Here is a 22,393-nt window from a genome sequence, read left to right on the forward strand (position 1 = left end):
AGCAACACCAAAACCCAAGTTTATGCTAATGCATTCAACCTTACACACTTGAGAATTAAACTGGCACAATCTTTTGAACACATGGATTGTTTCACCTTCATAATCAAGTACAAAGGGAAGCAGTAACTTTGTACTAGATTGAAGGCCATACTGCACTGATAAACATCAAATGAATACTATAGTTAAAATACAATTGGAATATCTAAACCTTCATCTGACAAGGTCTGAACTTAAGCTCTTGCAACATTAGAGTCGAGACATCAATAACATACACACCTCACCATGATATTATGCCAACCTTGCTTGTTCAAACAATTATCCTATTGTTGCAGTTTTGGGAGTGTTTCTGGTCAGATTGGTGCACAATGACAATAAAAGGAATAAAAGATTATATAGGCAGATAGTAGAGGCTGTTAGATCTCTTAATTTCCAATGAAATACGAACTCCGATGGTAGTTTTAACTTTTTAATACTGGCAGAGAGCAACAAACTTCTTGGCTTCAAGCCAGGTCTTTGTTCTTACTGAGACACATGGTCAAAATGGCTGTATTTATGCCTGGATCAATTTACAGAAAAGAACTCGCCTTCTTTGACCTTATTGGCGCAATTGAAAGTCTTTTAACGTTTTATTGGCTCGCTACCCAAGGTCCGAAAATGTCAAGTTGATTGATGAGTTAATGCAACATGCCGAACTGCATGTAGCAGCCTTGACTTGGGGGTCTGTGAATTTTCACAGTCTGTCTAAATGAGCCTGTTTGAATACTCTATCAGAGGCTAAATCATTAGTAATGTTCAGTATGAGGTTGGATACTGCAATGAGAGAGTTAGAGTATTAGAGGGACAAGTGGCTTTTTCTGGTTGTGAGCCTCTCTGTTTCTTACACACATACAATAACTTGGCAAAGAGATTTATCCGTTTCAAATCTGTATTTTCTTAATAAGCATATCAAGTAAAAACAATCGCAAGTACAGAAAGTCATTTTTTTCCCCCTCGAGCTATCCTTTGTGGAGATGTCAGGCTGGGTTGAAAAGGATGGCTAATGGAGGGTATTCCAACCACTGGAGCTCCTGCTTACTCCACCTTCTTATCTGGGTTGTCCCTCCAAATACAATAGGTAAGAGATGAGGCAAGAGTCAGCCAAGCAAGGTACGGTGCCAGAAGTAGCGTGGCCATCTTGTTGACAGGGTACCAGGATACCATCGTAGCTACCACAGTGCCATATAGACAAAGAATATTGACCAAGGCCTAAGAAACCAAAAGAGAAAGAGTAAGATGGAGGACTCATCAAACATTTACTTTATGAAACTCCTGTAAACTTGATCACAATGCACTGGGACAGGCAAAATCCAGCACTCACACCAGAAAGCCTTGGACCCTGAACACTAATGCTTACCGATATCCAGATTGGATATTAGACTCTGAACATTACATAGAAACATAGAAAATAGGTGCAGGAGTAGGCCATTCGGCCCTTCTAGCCTGCACCGCCATTCAATGAGTTCATGGCTGAACATTCAACTTCAGTACCCCATTCCTGCTTTCTCGCCATACCCCTTGATCCCCCTAGCAGTAAGGACCTCATCTAACTCCTTTTTGAATATATTTAGTGAATTGGCCTCAACAACTTTCTGTGGTAGAGAATTCCACAGGTTCACCACTCTCTGGGTGAAGAAGTTCCTCCGCATCTCGGTCCTAAATGGCTTACCCCTTATCCTCAGACTGTGACCCCTGGTTCTGGACTTCCCCAACATTGGGAACATTCTTCCTGCATCTAACCTGTCTAACCCCGTCAGAATTTTATATGTTTCTATGAGGTCCCCTCTCATTCTTCTGAACTCCAGTGAATACAAGCCCAGTTGATCCAGTCTTTCTTGATAGGTCAGTCCCGCCATCCCGGGAATCAGTCTGGTGAACCTTCGCTGCACTCCCTCAATAGCAAGAATGTCCTTCCTCAGGTTAGGAGACCAAAACTGTACACAATACTCCAGGTGTGGCCTCACCAATGCCCTGTACAACTGTAGCAACACCTCCCTACAGAAGAAATGTTTTTTTTTTAAATCACAAAATCAGAGCTGGAGCAGGATTAAGTTTCCATTCTCTGGTATACAAGTGACAAGAGAGGATTGGGAGAGAGAGGGGGGGCTGTCGGGAATCGTGGGGTCAGCCGATGATCGGAGATGGTCCGGGATTGGGGACCTGCAAGGTGGGGGTGGGGGGAGGGGGGGGAAAGTGTATCAGGGCCGGCCACCGGAGGATTGTAGCCAGCCTCAGCATCATTGGTGGGGTGGGTGTTTGGGGAGGCAGGGAAAGGAGACCTTATGGTAGGGTTCGGAAGTATGGGGAGGCAATTGGAGGCCTTGTGGGGGTATCTGATTGCAGGGGGTGGGTTAGGTAGGGACCCTGGATCCAGGAATAAAGTCACTTACCTCCTAGATCCACCGTTCTCTGCCTCAGTTTAACTGCCGGGTTTCACAAACTGTGTGAAACCCAGCAGTTAAAAGAGAGGTTACCAACCTCAATACATTTAAATTAACATAGCACCCCCTGGGAGCGGATTGGTCCCTCGCCCCCATCAAAACCGGAAGTGGGCAGGTTGGAGGCGGGGTCAGGTCAGGAATCCCATTTTCAACACTTTAACCGCCCCCAGGCTCCAAACCCACCCTTTTAGGGAAAATTCCGGCCTTGGCTTTGATCAGTCCCATTTAGACCAAGCTTTCAGCCAAAGACTTAACTGCCAAGTGGCCAAAAACTGTCTCTGCCAGCAATTTATCTCATTGGGTTCAAGAGGAAGCAATCAGTGTGGGGTCAAAAAAATAAAAAAAAAAGGCAAATCACTTTAATGATGAGACAAGGTCAAACTTCAATACATTGTCCTCCCCCCAGTTGATTAGAAAATGGCCTTGGAAACTAATTTTCAGCCAAAGACCAAATTTTCAAGATATGGGCCCCAGCTCCCAGATGTAAGGTATGTCAGTAGAAGGTTAAAACATGGAATATTAAATTGTTAATATCAAAAATGTAAAATAGAGTGGATGAGGGCAAGTGGGAAAACAGGCAAGTGTTGTGTTTGTATTATTTTTTTTTACGTTTTTAAACCTCTGAAAGTCATTTCATAAAATGGAATCTGGATGATATTAAAATCAATTGTTTCAATATAAAGATTTGACCCTCTCAGAGGACAGTTGTTAGAGCAGCTCACAGTAGCAGCATTATATTAGAGTGTTGCCAAGTACCATGACATTTTTACGGAAACTTTAGTGCACTCATAACGTAACCCATCTGCTGCGGTCATACTTCAGAATTTTTATGGCCGTTTTTCCACAGAAAAGATTTGAGAAAATGAATTTTAAAATGTTTTTTTAAAAAAAAGTGTATTCACACACTTTTTGGGGGGAATTGAGCATAGGTGGTTAAGATATGAATGAACTAAGCTTTGATGTTGTTTCCCCATTGACTCTAAACAGCAAGCAATTTGTTAGCAATCAAAACACTACATCCCCATTGTGTTGGGAAGGGGTCTGAATACAGGAGTGACCATCCTCCAGACAATATCTAATATTACCAGACTGATTCCTGGGATGGGGGATGGGTTGTCCCATGAGGCGAGATTGAGGGGACTAGGCCTATATTCCATAGAAATTAGAAGAATGAGAGGTGATCTCATTGAAACAGAAAATTCTTACTGGGCTTGACAGGGTAGATGCTGGAAGGATGTTTCCCCTGGCTGAGGAGTCTAGAACCAGGGGTCACAGTCTCAGAATAAGGGGTCGGCCATTTAATACCAAGATGAGAAGAAATTTCTTCACTCAGAGGGTGGTGAATCTTTTGAATTCTCTACCCGAGAGGGCTGTGAATGCTCAGTGATTGAGTATATTCAAGACAGAGATCAATAGATTTTTGAATATTAAGGGAAGCGAGGGATATGGGGATAGTGCAGGAAAGTTGAGTTGAAGATCAGCCATGATCCTATTGAATGGCAGAGCAAGCTCAAATGGCCTACTACTATTTCTTTATGATTCTTACAAAAGCAAAATACCCAAAATGCTAGAAATCGGAAGTAAAAACAGAAAATGCTGGAAATACTCAGCAGGTCAGGTAGCATCAGTGGAGAGAGAAACAGAGTTAATGTTTCAGGTCAATGACCTTTAATCAAAACTGTTATGTTCTTAGGCATAAACTTGTAACAGCTGATTTTTAATGGTTATGTGTATTTGAATCCCACAACTTGTTTAGGAAGATTGCAGGTCTAAGCTCCACTCCAGCCTGACATTCTGGCGCAGTACTGTGATGTTGCTTCATTCTCAGAGGCACGTTCTGTTCTTATGATTCCCATAGTACTATTGAAGAGAAGGGAATTTTCCCACTCTTGGCCAATATTCATCCTTCAACTAATAGCATCTAAAGTAGATAAACTGGTCAATCATTTCCCTGTTGTTTTGCTGTGTGCAAAATGGTTAGCCTACATAACGCACTGAACGTCAGAGTAATTCATTCTATGTGAAGCATTTTGACATGTTTGAGAGATGTGATAAGTGTTATAGCTGTAGAGCGCTCTGGTTAGATGCCATCGGGAGCACTGTATTCAGTTCTTGGTACTGCAGCTCGGGGAGGGTATATTGGCTTAGGAGGGGGCGCAGCGTAGATTTACCAAAATGATACTGAGGCTCTTATATATGTATAATTGTATATACTCTGCACAGCCACCAGAGGGCTCATCCCCTGGAGTCCCAAGGGATCCCATAATCCCTTGGGAGCACAGGTATTTAAGGAGGCCTCACAGGTTGGAGGCGCACTCTGGAGACCTTCAATAAAAGACTAAGGTCACACTTTACTTTAAGCTCACAGTGTTCAGTCTGACTCTTTCTCCATACATAACAACTGGCGATGAGATACAGATAGCGAACCCAAAGATGCAGAGAACAGTGAGCATCCTGGAGAAATTCTCAAGGGGGAGATGATTGGGAAACTTTTGTGGAGCGACTTGACCAATACTTCGTAGCCAACGACCTAGATGGAGAAGAGAACACTGCCAAACGAAGGGTTATCCTCCTCACCGTCTGTGGGGCACCAACATATGGCCTCATGAAAAATCTGCTTACTCCAGCGATACCCACAGAGAAATCTTACGATGATTTGTGCACACTGGTCCGAGAGCATTTGAAACCGAAGGAAAGCGTTCTCATGGCGAGGTACCAGTTCTACACCTACAAAAGGTCTGAAGGCCAGGAAGTGGCGAGTTATGTCGCCAAGCTAAGACGACTTGCAGGACATTGCAAATTTGAAGGATATTTGGAGCATATGCTCAGAGACTTTTTCGTACTTGGCATTGGCCACGAAACCATACTTCGCAAACTTTTGACCTTAGACACCCCAACCTTGAGCAAGGCCATAACGAGAGCCCAGGCGTTCATTGCCACCAGTGACAATACTAAGCAAATCTCAGCACACAAGTGCTGCTACAAGTACTGTGAACAAAGTGATGTTGTTTTCAAATCGCAACGTACAGGGCAGGTTATACATGCCTGCAGATGCACATCCACAGATGTCTCAGAGTTCACCATCAAGGGTGATGAATGCAAGGCCATTAACACCACGTCACAGCCAAGGGGGTAAGTGATTGGTAAGTAGTTTTTTTTTTCTTTTCTATATCAGTAAGTAACATTTAGCATGGTTGTTGCCAAATTAAGTTTATCTAAGGGTTAAGTCATGGCAGGACAGCTCGGACACGTGTTATGTTCCTCCTGTATTATGTGGGAAGTCAGGGACGCTTCCGGTGTCCCTGACGACTATGTGTGCGGGTAGTGCATCCGCCTCCAGCTCATGATGGACCGCATTGCGGCACTGGAGCTGCGGGTGGATTCACTCTGGAGCATACACGATGCTGAGAATGACGTGAATAGCACATTTAGTGAGTTGGTCTCACCGCAGGTAAAGAGTATACAGCCAGATAGTAAATAGGTGACCAACAGGAAGAGCAGTGCAAGGAAGGTAGTGCAGCCCCTGCAGTCATCCCCCTGCAAAATAGATACAACGCTTTGGGTACTGTTGAGGGGGATGACTCATCAGGGGAGGGCAGCAGCAGCCAAGTTCATGGCACCATGGGTGGCTCTGCTGCACAGGAGGGCAGGAAAAAGAGTGGGAGAGCTATAGTGATAGGGGATTCGATTGTAAGGGGAATAGCTAGGCGTTTCTGCGGCCGCAACCGAGACTCCAGGATGGTATGTTGCCTCCCTGGTGCAAGGGTCAAGGATGGCTCGGAGCGGGTGCAGGACATTCTGAAAAGGGAGGGTGAACAGCCAGTTGTCGTGGTGCACATAGGTACCAACGATATAGATAAAAAATGGGATGAGGTCCTACGAGACGAATTTATGGAGCTAGGAGCTAAATTAAAAAGTAGGACCTCAAAAGTAGTAATCTCAGGATTGCTACCAATGCCACGTGCTAGTCAGAGTAGGAATTGCAGGATAGCCCAGATGAATACGTGACTTGAGGAGTGGTGCAAAAGGGAGGGATTCAAATTTCTGGGACATTGGAACTGGTTCTGAGGGAGGTGGGACCAGTACAAACAGGACGGTCTGTACCTGGGCAGGACCGGAACCAATGTCCTGGGGGAAGTGTTTGTTAGTGCTGTTGGGGAGGAGTTAAACTAACATGGCAGGGGGATGGGAACCTAAGCAGGGAGACAAAGGGAAATAAAATGGAGGCAGAAGCAAAAGATAGAAAGGAGAATAGTAAAGGTAGAGGGCAGAGAAACCCAAGGCAAAAACCAAAAAGGGCCATATTACACCAAAATTCTAAAGGGGCAAAGTGTGTTAAAAAGACAAGCCTGAAGGCTCTGTGCCTCAATACGAGGAGTATTCGGAATAAGGTGGACGAATTAACTGTACAGATAGCAGTTAACGGATATGATGTAATTGGCATCACGGAGACATGGCTCCAGGGTGACCAAGGCTGGGAACTCAACATCCAGGGGTATTCAACATTTAGGAAGGATAGGCAGAGAGGAAAAGGAAGCAGGAGGACATTGCTGGTTAAGGAGGAAATTAATGCAATAGTAAGGAGGGACATTAGCCTGGATGATGTTGAATCGGTATGGGTGGAGCTGCGGAATACCAAAGGGCAGAAAACGCTAGTGGGAGTTGTGTACAAACCTCTAAACAGTAGTAGTGAGGTTGGGGACAGCATCAAACAAGAAATAAGGGATGTGTGCAATAAAGGTACAGCAGTTGTCATGGGCGACTTTAATCTACATATTGATTGGGCTAACCAAACTGGTAGCAATGCGGTGGAGGAGGATTTCCTGGAGTGTATTAGGGATAGTTTTCTAGACCAATATGTCGAGGAACCAACAGGAGGGCTGGCCATCCTAGACTGGGTGATATGTAATGAGAAGGGACTAATTAGCAATCCTGTTGTGCGAGGCCCCTTGGGGAATAGTGACCATAATATGGTAGAATTCTTTATTAAGATGGAGAGTGACACAGTTATGTCAGAAACTAGGGTCCTGAGCTTAAGGAAAGGTAACTTCGACGGTATGAGGATTGAATTGGCTAGAATAGACTGGCAAAGGATACTTAAAGGGTTAACGGTGGATAAGCAATGGCAAACATTTAAAGATCACATGGTTGAACTTCAGCAATTGTACATCCCTGTCTGGAGTAAAAATAAAACGGGGAAGGTGGCTCAACCGTGGCTAACATGGGAAATTAAGAATAGTGTTAAAACCAAGGAAGAGGCATATAAATTGGCTAGAAAAAGTAACAAACCTGAGGGCTGGGAGAAATGTAGAATTCAACAGAGGAAGACTAAGGGTTTAATTAAGAGGGGGAAAATAGAGTACGAGAGGAAGCTTGCAGGGAACATAAAAACTGACTGCAAAAGCTTCTATAAATATGTGAAGAGAAAAAGATTAACGCAGTCAGATTCAGGTGAATTTATAATGGGGAACAAAGAAATGGCAGAGCAATTGAACAAATACGTCGGTTCTGTCTTCACGAATGAAGACACAAATAACCTTCCGAATGTACTAGGGGACAGTGGGTCTCGTGAGAAGGAGGAACCGAAGGATATCCTTATTAGGCGGGAAATTGACGGGATTGAAGGCCGATAAATCCCAAGGGCCTGATAGTCTGCATCCCAGAGTACTTAAGGAAGTGGCCCTAGAAATAGTGAATGCATTGGTGAGCATTTTCCAACAGTCTATCAACTCTGGATCAGTTCCTATGGACTGGAAGGTAGCTAATGTAACACCACTTTTTAAAAGAGGGAGAGAAAACGGGTAATTATAGACCGGTTAGCCTGACATCAGTAGTGGGGAAAATGTTGGAATCAATCATTAAGGATGAAATAGCAGCGCATTTGGAAAGCAGTGATAGGATCGGTCCAAGTCAGCATGGATTTATGAAAGGGAAATCATGCTTGACAAATCTTCTGGAATTTTTTTGAGGATGTAACTAGCAGAGTGGACAAGGGAGAACCAGTGGATGTGGTGTATTTAGACTTTCAAAAGGCTTTTGACAAGGTCCCGCACAAGAGATTGGTGTGCAAAATCAAAGCACATGGTATTGGGGGTAATGTACTGACGTGGATAGAGAACTGGTTGGCAGACAGGAAGCAGAGAATCAGGATAAATGGGTCCTTTTCAGAATGGCAGGCAGTGATTAGGGGAGTGCCGCAGGGCTCAGTGCTGGGACCCCAGATCTTTACAATATACATTAACGATTTGGATGAAGGAATTGAGTGTAATATCTCCAAGTTTGCAGATGACACTGAACTGGATTGCGTTGTGAGCTGTGATGAGGATGCTAAGAGGCTGCAGGGGACTTGGACAGGTTAGGTGAGTGGGTAAATGCATGGCAGATGCAGTATAATGTGGATAAATGTGAGGTTATCCATTTTGGGGGCAAAAATACGAAGGCAGAATATTATCTGAATGGCAGCAGATTAGGAAAAGAGGAGGTGCAACGAGACCTGGGTGTCATAGTTCATCAGTCATTGAAGGTTGGCATGCAGGTACAGCAGGTGTTGAAGAAGGCAAATAGTAAGTTGGCCTTCATAGCTAGGGGATTTGAGTATAGGAGCAGGGAGGTCTTGCTGCAGTTGTACAGGGCCTTAGTGAAGCCTCACCTAGAATATTGTGTTCAGTTTTGATCTCCTAATCTGAGGAAGGACGTTCTTGCTATTGAGGGAGTGCAGCGAAGGTTCAACAGACTAATTCCAGGGATGGCTGGACTGTCACATGAGGAGAGACTGGATCAACTGGGCCTTTATTCACTGGACTTTAGAAGGATGAGAGGGGATCTCATAGACACGTATAAGATTCTGAAGGGACTGGACAGGTTAGATGCGGAATGAATGTTCCCGATAATTGGGGAAGTCCAGAACCAGGGGACATAGTCTTAGGATAAGGAGTAGGCCATTTAGGACTGAGATGCGGAGAAACTTCTTCACTCAGAGTTGTTAACCTGTGGAATTCCCTGCCTCAGAGTTGTTGATGCCAGTTCATTGGATATATTCAAGAGGGAGTTAGATATGGCCCTTAAGGCTAAGGGGATCAAGGGGTATGGAGAGAAAGCAGGAAAGGGGTACTGAGGGAATGATCAGCCATGATCTTATTGAATGGCGGTGCAGGCTCGAAGGGCCAAATGGCCGACTCCTGCACCTATTTTCTATGTTGGCGCTGCGGGGGTGATCATCATTTCCATTCATGCCGATTCAAAAGGTACGTTTGCAAGGGCTGTGGAACAATGCGACACCTCCAACATATGTGCAGGTGAGCTGCAAATCCTGTTAATCCTGTAAACCACCATGTTGCAGAAGGACGACAGATCCACGAAGGATCACGACGAACCAGAGCCTCAGATAGAGGAGGCAGCTGTATATGGGGTGCACAGATTCACCACAAAGTGTCCCCCGATAATGCTGACTGTTGAACCAAATGGACCCCCAGTGTCAATGGAGCTGGACACGAGCGTGAGCCAGTTCACCATGGGCAAAAAGACTTTCGAAAGATTGTGATGCAGCAAGGCCTCAAGGCCAGTCTTAACTCCTGTTCGCACAAAACTAAGAACTTACACAAAAGAACTGATTCCCGTAATCAGCAGTGCTACCGTAAAGGTCTCCTACGAAGAAGCGGTGCACAAGCTACCACTCTGGGTGGTACCAGGCGATGGTCCCACATTGCTCGGCAGGAGCTGACTGGAAAAGATACACTGGAACTGGGACGACGTCCGAGCGCTATCGCCCACTGACGACACTTCGTGTGCCCAGGTCTTAAACAAATTTCCTTCGCTGTTTGAACCAGGCATCGGGAAATTCCAAGGAGCAAAAGTGCAGATCCACCAACTTCCAAGGGCGCGACCCATCCATCACAAGGCGAGAGCAGTACCGTACATGATGAGAGAAAGGGTAGAGATCGAGCTAGACCGGCTGCAAAGAGAGAGCTTCAGTTCACCGATCGAGTTCAACGAGTGGGCCAGTCCTATCGTCCCAGTCCTCAAGGGAGACGGCACCGTCAGAATCTGTGGCGATTGCAAAGTAACTTTCAATTGTTTATCCCTGCAGGACTCAATACCCACTACCAAAGGCCAACAACCTGTTTGCAACGCTGGTGGGAGGAAAGACATTCATAAAGCTGGATCAGACTTCAGCCTACATGACGCAGAAACTGGAGGAATCATCGAAGGGCTTCACCTGCATCAACATGCACAAAGATCTTTTTATTTATAACAGATGCCCGTTTGGAATTCGATCAGCGGCGGCGATATTCCAGAGAAACCTGGAAAGCTTACTGAAGTCGGTCCCGCACACTGTGGTCTTCCAGGACGATATCATGGTCACAGGTCGGGACACAGTCGAGCATCTGCAGAATCTGGAGGAGGTTCTTAGTCGACTCAACCGAGTGGGACTCAGGTTAAAAAGCTCGAAGTGCATTTTTCTGGCGCCTGAAGTGGAGTTCTTGGGAAGGAGGATTGCGGCGGATGGCACAGGCCCACCAACTCGAAGACGGAGGCAATCGAGAACGCACCGAGGCCACAGAACGTGATGGAGCTGTGGTCGTTTCTCGGACTCCTGAACTAATTTGGTAACTTCTTACCGGGTCTCAGCACCCTGCTAGAACCACTACATGTCTTACTACGAGAGGGGCATGGGGCAAAAACCAAGAAAATGCCTTTGTAAAAGCTAGAAAATTGTTATGCTTAAACAAATTGCTTGTGTTGTATGATCCATGTAAGTGTTTGGTACTAGCATGTGCTGTGTCGTCATATGACATCGGGTGTGTATTGCAACAAGCTAATGATTTGAGGAAACTGCAACCGGTTGCTTACGCATCCAGGAGTCTGTCTAAGGCTGAGAGAGCCTGCAGCATGATTGAAAAAGAAGCATTAGCGTGTGTTTATGGGGTAAAGAAAATGCATCAATATCTGTTTGGGCTAAAATTCGAAATGGAAACCGACCATAAGCCACTTATATCCCTGTTTTCCGAGAGTAAAGGGATAAATACGAATGCATCGGCCCGCATCCAGAGATGGGCGTTCACGTTATCCGCATACAACTACGTCATTCGCCACAGGCCAGGCACAGAAAACTTGCGTCGATGCTCTCAATAGACTGCCATTGCCCACCAAGGGGGTGGAAATGGCCCAGCCAGCAGATTTAGCCATGGTTATGGAAGCATTTGAGAGTGAGCAATGACCCGTCACTGCCCGGCAGATCAAAACCTGGTCAAGCCTGCACACCTTATTATCTCTAATCAAAAGCTGTGTGCTTCACGGGAGCTGGTCCAGTGTCCCTGTAGAAATGCAGGAAGAGATAAAGCCGTTCCAGCAGCACAAGGATGAAATGTCTATACAGGCAAACTGCCTTCGGTGAGGAAATCGTGTGGTGATTCCCAAGAAGGGCAGAGACACCTTCATCAGTGACCTCCACAGTACCCACCCAGGCATCATAATGATGAAAGCGATAGCCAGATCCCACGTTTGGTGGCCCGGTATTGATGCGGACTTAAAGTCCTGCGTGCATCGATGTAATAGAAACATAGAAACATAGAAACATAGAAAATAGGTGCAGGAGTAGGCCATTCGGCCCTTCTAGCCTGCACCGCCATTCAATGAGTTCATGGCTGAACATTCAACTTCAGTACCCCATTCCTGCTTTCTCGCCATACCCCTTGATCCCCCTAGTAGTAAGGACCTCATCTAACTCCTTTTTGAATATATTTAGTGAATTGGCCTCAACAACTTTCTGTGGTAGAGAATTCCACAGGTTCACCACTCTCTGGGTGAAGAAGTTCCTCCGCATCTCGGTCCTAAATGGCTTACCCCTTATCCTTAGATTGTGACCTCTGGTTCTGGACTTCCCCAACATTGGGAACATTCTTCCTGCATCTAACCTGTCTAACCCCGTCAGAATTTTAAATGTTTCTATGAGGTCCCCTCTCATTCTTCTGAACTCCAGTGAATACAAGCCCAGTTGATCCAGTCTTTCTTGATAGGTCAGTCCCGCCATCCCGGGAATCAGTCTGGTGAACCTTCGCTGCACTCCCTCAATAGCAAGAATGTCCTTCCTCAGGTTAGGAGGCCAAAACTGTACACAATACTCCAGGTGTGGCCTCACCAATGCCCTGTACAACTGTAGCAACACCTCCCTGCCCCTGTACTCAAATCCCCTTGCTATGAAGGCCAACATGCCATTTGCTTTCTTAACCGCCTGTTGCACCTGCATGCCAACCTTCAATGACTGATGTACCATGACACCCAGGTCTCTTTGCACCTCCCCTTTTCCTAATCTGTCACCATTCAGATATTGTCTGTCTCTCTGTTTTTACCACCAAAGTGGATAACCTCACATTTATCCACATTATACTTCATCTGCCATGCATTTGCCCACTCACCTAACCTATCCAAGTCGCTCTGCAGCCTCACAGCATCCTCCTCGCAGCTCACACTGCCACCCAACTTAGTGTCATCCGCAAATTTGGAGATACTATATTTAATCCCCTCATCTAAATCATTAATGTACAGTGTAAACAGCTGGGGCCCCAGCACAGAACCTTGCGGTACCCCACTAGTCACTGCCTGCCATTCTGAAAAGTACCCATTTACTCCTACTCTTTGCTTCCTGTCTGACAACCAGTTCTCAATCCATGTCAGTACACTACCCCCAATCCCATGTGCTCTAACTTTGCACATCAATCTCTTGTGTGGGACCTTGTCGAACGCCTTCTGAAAGTCCGAATATACCACATCAACTGGTTCTCCCTTATCCACTCTACTGGAAACATCCTCAAAAAAGTCCAGAAGATTTGTCAAGCATGATTTCCCTTTCACAAATCCATGCTGACTTGGACCTATCATGTCACCTCTTTCCAAATGCACTGCTATGACATCCTTAATAATTGATTCCATCATTTTACCCACTACCGATGTCAGGCTGACCGGTCTATAATTCCCTGTTTTCTCTCTCCCTCCTTTTTTAAAAAGTGGGGTTACATTGGCTACCCTCCACTCCATAGGAACTGATCCAGAGTCAATGGAATGTTGGAAAATGACTGTCAACGCATCCACTATTTCCAAGGCCACCTCCTTAAGTACTCTGGGATGCAGTCCATCAGGCCCTGGGGATTTATCGGCCTTCAATCCCATCAATTTCCCCAACACAATTTCCCGGCTAATAAGGATTTCCCTCAGTTCCTCCTCCTTACTAGACCCCCCGACCCCTTTTATAACCGGAAGGTTGTTCGTGTCCTCCTTCGTGAATACCGAACCAAAGTACTTGTTCAATTGGTCCGCCATTTCTTTGTTCCCAGTTATGACTTCCCCTGATTCTGACTGCAGCGGACCTACGTTTGTCTTTACTAACCTTTTTCTCTTTACATATCTATAGAAACTTTTGCAATCCGTCTTAATGTTCCCTGCAAGCTTCTTCTCATACTCCATTTTCCCTGCCCTAATCAAACCCTTTGTCCTCCTCTGCTGAGTTCTAAATTTCTCCCAGTCCCCAGGTTCGCTGCTATTTCTGGCCAATTTGTATGCCACTTCCTTGGCTTTAATACTATCCCTGATTTCCCTTGATAGCCACGGTTGAGCCACCTTCCCTTTTTTATTTTTATGCCAGACAGGAATGTACGATTGTTGTAGTTCATCCATGCGGTCTCTAAATGTCTGCCATTGCCCATCCACAGTCAACCCCCTAAGTATCATTTGCCAATCCATCCCAGCCAATTCAAGCCTCATACCTTCAAAGTTAGCCTTCTTTAAGTTCTGGACCATGGTCTCTGAATTAACTGTTTCATTCTCCATCCCAATGCAGAATTCCACCATATTATGGTCACTCTTCCCCAAGGGGCCTCGCACAACGAGATTGCTAATTAATCCTCTCTCATTACATAACACCCAGTCTAAGATGGCCTCCCCCCTAGTTGGTTCCTCGACATATTGGTCTAAAAAACCATCCCTTATGCACTCCAGAAAATCCTCCTCCACCGTATTGCTTCCAGTTTGGTTAGCCCAATCTATGTGCATATTAAAGTCACCCATTATAACTGCTGCACCTTTATTGCACGCACCCCTAATTTCATGTTTGATGCCCTCCCCAACATCACTACTACTGTTTGGAGGTCTGTACACAACTCCCACTAACGTTTTTTGCCCTTTGGTGTTCTGCAGCTCTACCCATATAGATTCCACATCATCCAAGCTAATGTCCTTCCTAACTATTGCCTTAATCTCCTCCTTAACCAGCAATGCTACCCCACCTCCTTTTCCTTTTATTCTATCCTTCCTGAATGTTGAATACCCCTGGATGTTGAGTTCCCAGCCCTGATCATCCTGGAGCCACGTCTCCGTAATCCCAATCACATCATATTTGTTAACATCTATTTGCACAGTTAATTCATCCAGCTTATTGCGGATACTCCTTGCATTAAGACACAAAGCCTTTAGGCTTGTTTTTTTAACACCCTCTGTCCTTTTAGAATTTTGCTGTACAATGGCCCTTTTTGTTCTTTGCCTTGGGTTTCTCTGCCCTCCACTTTTCCTCATCTCCTTTCTGTCTTTTGTTTTTGCCTCCTTTTTATTTCCCTCTATCTCCCTGCATTGGTTCCCATCCCCCTGCCATATTAGTTTAACTCCTCCCCAACAGCACTAGCAAACACTCCCCCTAGGACATTGGTTCCGATTCTGCCCAGGTGCAGACCGTCCGGATTGTACTGGCCCCATATGCTTACAATTAAGCAATGTACCCAGGGAGGCGCCGCTAAGTTTATGGTCTTGGCCCCCAAACCGTGGTGTAGGGTACATGTTGACTATGCAGGCCCATTCTTAGGTAAAATATTCCTTGTCGTTGTAGATGCGTACTCAAAATGGATTGAACGTGATATAATGTCGGCTAGCACATCCGCTGCTACTACTGAAGGCCTGCGGGCCATGTTTTCCACAAATGGCCTACCCGATGTCCTGGTGAGCGACAACGGGCCATGTTTTACCAGTGCTGAGTTCAAAGAATTCATGACCCGCAACGGGATCAAACATGTCACATCTGCCCCGTTTAAGCCAGCGTCCAATGGTCAGGCAGGGAGAGCAGTGCAAACCATCAAGCAAGGCTTGAAGAGGGTATCGGAAGGCTTATTGCAGACTCGCCTATCCCAAGTCCTGCTGAGTTACCGCATGAGATCCCACTCGCTCACTGGGATCCCACCTACTGAACTGTCATGAAAAGAGCACTGAAGACAAGGCTCTCGTTCACCCTGATCTACATGAACAGGTAGGGAGCAGGCGGCTTCAACAAAGTACATACCCCCCATGATAGCGCCTATGTGTCATGCGAAATTGAAATCAATGATCCTGTATTTGTATTGAATTATAGACAAGGTCCCAAGTGGCTTCCCGGCACTGTCGTGGCCAAAGAGAGGAGCAGGGTGTTCGGATCAAACTTTCAAATGGACTCATTCACCGGAAACACTTGGACCAAATCAAACTCAGATTCATGGACTATCCTGAGCAACTTACCTTGGACCCTACCTTCTTAGACCCCCCCAAACAGGCCAAGTGGGACAAGTGCTTCACGTGTGAAACCTCCTCGGTCTCTCCACACCAGATAGGAGCCGTAACTATGAAAACACAAGCAACAATTTGTCAACATGCAGAAACACTTCAGTAAGAAATAAGTATATTTCAGGGATCAATGCGCTGATTAATCCATCCATCAAAAAGGACCTGTACCTGCAACCAGAATTCTAGATAAAACTATTAGCATACTTATAAAAGTAAATCGTGCTTTCCTAACATGGTTCCTTGCTTAGAGCATAGGAGTGCTGAATTTACCCTGTAGTGATGTTTGCTTTCATTGTACCATATTGACAGGCTGCACTGTTTTAAAAAAGCTTCAGTTTGAGTTAGTGTTTGCGGTTTATATGCGAGTTAAATAATAATTCTCCTTCCCCCTCCCCGGTGGAAAGGGAAAAGGTCCATGATCCTCAACTGACACTTGTCCTAAGCACAATCCCACACTAACTCCCCTCCTCACACCTCCCCCGTACACCTCATCTCTCTCTCACCTGCCTCATTCGAACATTCCTTCTGCCCCATTATGATCTCACGTGGTCCGCTCCCTACCATGTTCTCATTTGCTTTCCTTTCTCTTCGCCCTCCCACCTCTGCAAGTCCAGATTTTAGATCATCCAATATTTACAATTATGAAAGTTACTCATTCCGTGCTCCAACCATAGCTGTGTTACCTGATATTACAGAAGCACACAATGATATATTTTACAAGGCTGGAAACAATATGTAATATTCTGAATTAATTTCAAACAGAAATGTTCTGTTCGGGAAATGGTTTGTGGTTTGAATAGGAAATGATTGAAATAGTGTAAATGGGACTCCAGCATCAGCCACAGTAAATTTGAAGCACATCACATCCCATTAACGTTGTCTGCCTTATCACATGCTCTTTGTCACTAGGCACTGTACAAGTTAATCTAGGGGTTAAGTCATGGCAGGAGAGCTCGGACATGTATTATGCTCCTCCTGTACCATGTGGGGAATCAGGGGCGCCTCTGGTATCCCTGACGACTACATGTACGGGAAGCGTATCCGCCTCCAGCTCCTGACGAACCGTGTTGCGGAACTGGAGCTGCGGGTGGATTCACTCTGGAGCATGCACGATGCTGAAAATGATGTGAATAGCACATTTAGTGAGTTGGTCTTACCACAGGTAAAGGGTCCACAGCCAGATAGGGAATGGAAGACCAACAGGAAGAGCAGTGCAAGGAAGGTAGTGCAGGGGTCCACTGCGGTCATCCCCCTGCAAAACAGATACACCGCTTTGGGTACTATTGCGGGGGATGACTCATCAGGGGAGAGCAGCAGCAGCCAAGTTCATGGCACCGTGGCTGGCTCTGCTGCACAGGAGGGCAGGAAAAAGAGTGGGAGAGCGATAGTGATAGGGGATTCGATTGTAAGGGCGTTTCTGCGGCCGCAACCGAGACTCCAGGATGGTATGTTGCCTCCCTGGTGCAAGGGTCAAGGATGTCTCGGAGCAGGTACAGGACATTCTGAAAAGGAAGGGTGAACAGCCAGTTGTCATGGTGCATATAGGTACCAACGATATAGGTAAAAAAACAGGATGAGGTCCTACGAGACGAATTTAGGGAGCTAGGAGTTAAATTAAAAAGTAGGACCTCAAAAGTAGTAGTCACAGGATTGCTACCAGTGCCACGTGCTAGTCAGAGTAGGAATCGCAGGATAGCTCAGATAAATATGTGGCTTGAGCAGTGGTGCAGAAGGGAGGGATTCAAATTTCTGGGACATTGGAACCGGTTCTGGGGGAGGTGGGATCAGTACAAACCGGACGGTCTGCACCTGGGCAGGGCAGGAACCAATGTCCTAGGAGGGATGTTTGCTAGTGCTGTTTCTGAGGAGTTAAACTAATATGGCAGGGGGATGGGAACCTATGTAGGGAGACAGAGGGGAATAAAATGGAGACAGAAGCAAAAGATAGAAAGGAAAATAATAAAAGTGGAGGGCAGAGAAACCCAAGGCAAAAAACAAAAAGAGGCACTTTATAGCAGAATTCTAAAGGGTCAAAATGTGTTAAAAAGACAAGCCTGAAGACTCTGTGCCTCAATGCGAGGAGCATTCGGAATAAAGTGGACGAATTAACTGTGCAGATAGCAGTTAACGGATATGATGTAATTGGCATCACAGAGACATGGCTCCAGGGTGACCAAGGCTGGGAACTCAACATCCAAGGGTATTCAGCATTTAGGAAGGATAGACAGAAGGGAAAAGGAGGTGGGGCGACGTTGCTGGTTAAAAATGAATGCAATTGTAAGGAAGGAAATTAGCCTGGATGATGTAGAATCGGTATGGGTGGAGCTACAGAATACCAAAGGGCAGAAAACGCTCGTGGGAGTTGTATACAGGCCATCAAATAGTAGTAGTGAGGTTGGGGGCAGCATCAAACAATAAATAAGGGATGTGTGCAATAAAGGTACAGCAGTAATCATGGGCGACTTTAATCTACTTATTGATTGGGCAAACCTAATTGGTAGCAATGCGGTGGAGGAGGATTTCCTGGAGTGTATTAGGGATGGTTTTCCAGACCAATATGTCGAGGAGCCAACCAGAGAGCTGGCCATCCTAGACTGGGTGATGTGTAATGAGAAGGGACTAATTAGCAATCTTGTTGTGCGAGGCCCCTTGGGGACGAGTGACCATAATATGGTAGAATTCTTTATTAAGATGGAGAATGACAAAGATAATTCAGAAACTAGGGTCCTGAACCTAAGGAAAGGTAACTTTGATGGTATGAGGCGCGAATTGGCTAGATTAGACTGGCAAATGATACTTAAAGGGTTGACGGTGGATAAGCAATGGCAATCATTTAAAGATCATATGGACGAACTTCAACAATTGTACATCCCTGTCTGGAGTAAAAATAAAACGGGGAAGGTGGCTCAACCGTGGCTAACAAGGGAAATTAAGGATAGTGTTAAATCCAAGGAAGAGGCATACAAATTAGCCAGAAAAAGTAGCAAGCCGGAGGACTGGGAGAAATTTAGAATACAGCAGAGGAGGGCAAAGGGTTTAATTAAGAGGGGGAAAATAGAATACGAGAGGAAGCTTGCCGGAAACATAAAAAATGACTGCAAAAGCTTCTATAGATATGTGAAGAGAAAAAGATTAGTGAGGACAAACGTAGGTCTCTTGCATTGGAGTCGGGTCTTCACACAGGAAGACACAAATAACCGTCCGGATGTACTAGGGGTCCGAAGGTCTGGTGAGGAGGAACTGAAGGATATCCTTATTAGGCGGGAAATTGTGTTAGGGAAATTGATGGGATTGAAGGCCGATAAATCCCAAGGGCCTGATAGTCTGCATCCCAGAGTACTTAAGGAAGTGGCCCTCGAAATATTGGATGCATTGGTGATAATTTTCCAACAGTCTATCGACTCTGGATCAGTTCCTATGGACTGGAGGGTAGCTAATGTAACACCACTTTTTAAAAAAGGAGGGAGAGAGAAAACGGGTAATTATGGACCAGTTAGCCTGACATCAGTAGTGGGGAAAATGTTGGAATCAATCATTAAGGATGAAATAGCGGCACATTTGGAAAGCAGTGATAGGATTGGTCCAAGTCAGCATGGATTTATGAAGGGGAAATCATGCTTGACAAATCTTCTGGAATTTTTTGAGGATGTAACTAGTAGAGGGGACAGGGGAGATCCAGTGGATGTGGTGTATTTGGACTTTCAAAAGGCTTTTGACAAGGTCCCACACAAGAGATTGGTGTGCAAAATCAAAGCACATGGTATTGGGGGTAATATACTGATGTAGATAGAGAACTGATTGGCAGACAGGAAGCAGAGAGTCGAGATTAACGGGTCCTTTTCAGAATGGCAGGCAATGACTAGTGGGGTGCCGCAGGGCTCAGTGCTGGGACCACAGCTCTTTACAATATATATTAATGATTTGGATGATGGAATTGAGTGTAATATCTCCAAGTTTGCAGATGACACTAAACTGGGTGGCAGTGTGAGCTGTGAGGAGGATGCTAAGAGACTGCAGGGTGATTTAGACAGGTTAGGCGAGTGGGTAAATACATGGCAGATGCAGTATAATGTGGATAAATGTGAGGTTATCCACTTTGGGGGCAAAAACACGAAGGCAGAATATTATCTGAATGGCGGCAGATTAGGAAACGGGGAGGTGCAGCGAGACTTGGGTGTCATGATTCATCAGGCATTGAAGGTTGGCTTGCAGGTACAGCAGGCGGTGAAGAAGGCAAATGGTATGTTGTCCTTTATAGCAAGGGGATTTGAGTATAGGAGCAGGGAAGTCTTACTGCAATTGTACAGGGTCTTGGTGAGGCCCCACCTGGAATATTGTGTTCAGTTTTGGTCTCCTAATCTGAGGAAGGACATTCTTGCTATTGAGGGAGTGCAGCGAAGGTTCACCAGACTGATTCCTGGGATGGCAGGAGTGACATATGAGGAGAGACTGGATTGACTGGGCCTTTATTCACTGGAGTTTAGAAGGATGAGAGGGGATCTCATAGAAACATATAAAATTCTGATGGGACTGGATAGGTTAGATGCAGGAAGAATGTTCCCGATGTTGGGGAAGTCCAGAACCAGGGGACATAGTCTTAGGATAAGGGGCAAGTCAATTAGGACTGAGATGAGGAGGAACTTCTTCACTCAGAGAGTTGTTAACTGTAGAATTCCCTACCGCAGAGAGTTGTTGATGCCAGTTCATTGGATATATTCAAGAGGGAGTTAGATATGGCCCTTGCGGCTAAAGGGATCAAGGGGTATGGAGAGAAAGCAAGAACGGGGTACTGAAGGAATGATCAGCCATGATCTTATTGAATGGTGATGCAGGCTCAAAGGGCCGTATGGCCTACTCCTGCACCTACTTTCCATGTTTCTATGTTCTGCTAAGATTAGGGCTGGACAGTGCCAGTTTACCAATGTTACACCACAGATTGGTAGAACACAGGCTCATGCTCCTGTGCAAAGAGTACATGTCACTGAAACTACATGAACATTCCAGAGTCCCAATAAATCCTGACACCAGCGTTGTGCAGAATATTTCACATTGCCGTGCTCATTATAATGGATTTTAACAGAACCGTACTCACCCCATCCCAGTGTACAAAGTGGTCCACGCTACAGGGAACATCTTATTGGATGGCCGCCATGATGGTTTCTTCAGGTCCTCGTACCATGTAGGCACTTGTGATGTACCAGCCGAAGAATCCTCCAGCGTGGGGCAAAGTGGCAAAGCCAGTAATCTGAGCCCACACGGGTACTATGCTCTCCATCCACCAACAGAAACAAATGTTCCCGGTTTCCTAAGAAAAGGCAATAAGTATAAAAGTAAGTTTGAGTGATGCCTTTCACTGCACTTCTCAAATTAAATGATTGAATTCTACTAACACACCCAAATTGTATCAATTCAAGGGAACCAGCAAATGAAAATGGCTGATGTGCCCCATACATTGAAGAACTGATGTGCCTTGTCATGAGGTTATCTTCAACATTTAAATATTTGGCCTCAGCAGTGGATTCTGCCACAGGTTTGAATGGAACATTTTATTTAAAAGTAACATTTTGCACTCTGCACCTTTTACACAACACAAAAAATCGAACAGAACGCAGGTAGAAGGTGGTGTTAGCCACGGAATAAGTAAGGTGTAAGACATGATCTCCTTGTACCTTGTTCCCAAAAATAATCGAAACGAAGAAAGATCTTGCATTTATATAGCGACTTTCACATCTTCAGGACGTCATGATGTATTGCTGTCATTGTTATTGTTATATATGTGGACTTGTATTTACTTTGTACAGCCACCAGAGGGCTCATCCCCTGGTGTCCCAAGGGATCCCATAATCCCTTGGGAGCACAGATATTTAAGGAGGCTTCACAGGTTGGAGAGGCACTCTGGAGACCTGCAATAAAAGACTATGGTCACACTTTACTTTGAGCTCAGTGTTCAGTCTGACTCTTTCTCCATACGCAACAGTTATGTAGGGAAACAGCCAATTTGCACACAGCAAGGTCCCTCAAACAGTATGAGATAATAATCAGATAATCTTGTTTTAGTGATGTTGGTTTAGGAATAAATATTGGCCAGGACACCAGGAGAACTCACCTGGTCTTCTTCAAATGGTGCCAAAAGATCGTTTACATCTACCTGAGGGATTAATATCTCATCTGAAAGGTAAGACCACCAACAATACAGCCTTCGCTCAGTACGGCACTAGAGTGTCAGCCTAGATTATGTGCTCAAGTCTCTGGAGTGGGACATGAACCATGACCTTATGACTCAGAGGAAAGAGTGCTGTCACTGAGCCAAAGCCAACACCCGAGCCAAGTTTGAAAACTAA

At 45.3% G+C, this 22,393-nt stretch overlaps 1 protein-coding gene across 1 annotated transcript; it reads right to left on the minus strand.

Moving 5' to 3' along the window:
* Window positions 1-720: 720 nt before the first annotated feature.
* On the minus strand, window positions 721-21,326 carry tspo (translocator protein). The gene is made up of 4 exons (XM_070859393.1): window positions 21,145-21,326; window positions 17,210-17,304; window positions 16,008-16,108; window positions 721-1,245 (listed from the first exon to the last, which is right to left on the minus strand). The coding sequence occupies exons 1-4, from the start codon at window positions 21,183-21,185 to the stop codon at window positions 1,072-1,074; spliced, it is 411 nt and encodes a 136-aa protein (XP_070715494.1). The 5' UTR covers window positions 21,186-21,326; the 3' UTR covers window positions 721-1,071.
* Window positions 21,327-22,393: the final 1,067 nt, after the last annotated feature.

The sequence above is a fragment of the Pristiophorus japonicus genome, chromosome 17 (assembly GCF_044704955.1).
Source record: "Pristiophorus japonicus isolate sPriJap1 chromosome 17, sPriJap1.hap1, whole genome shotgun sequence".
Taxonomy (NCBI): domain Eukaryota; kingdom Metazoa; phylum Chordata; class Chondrichthyes; family Pristiophoridae; genus Pristiophorus; species Pristiophorus japonicus.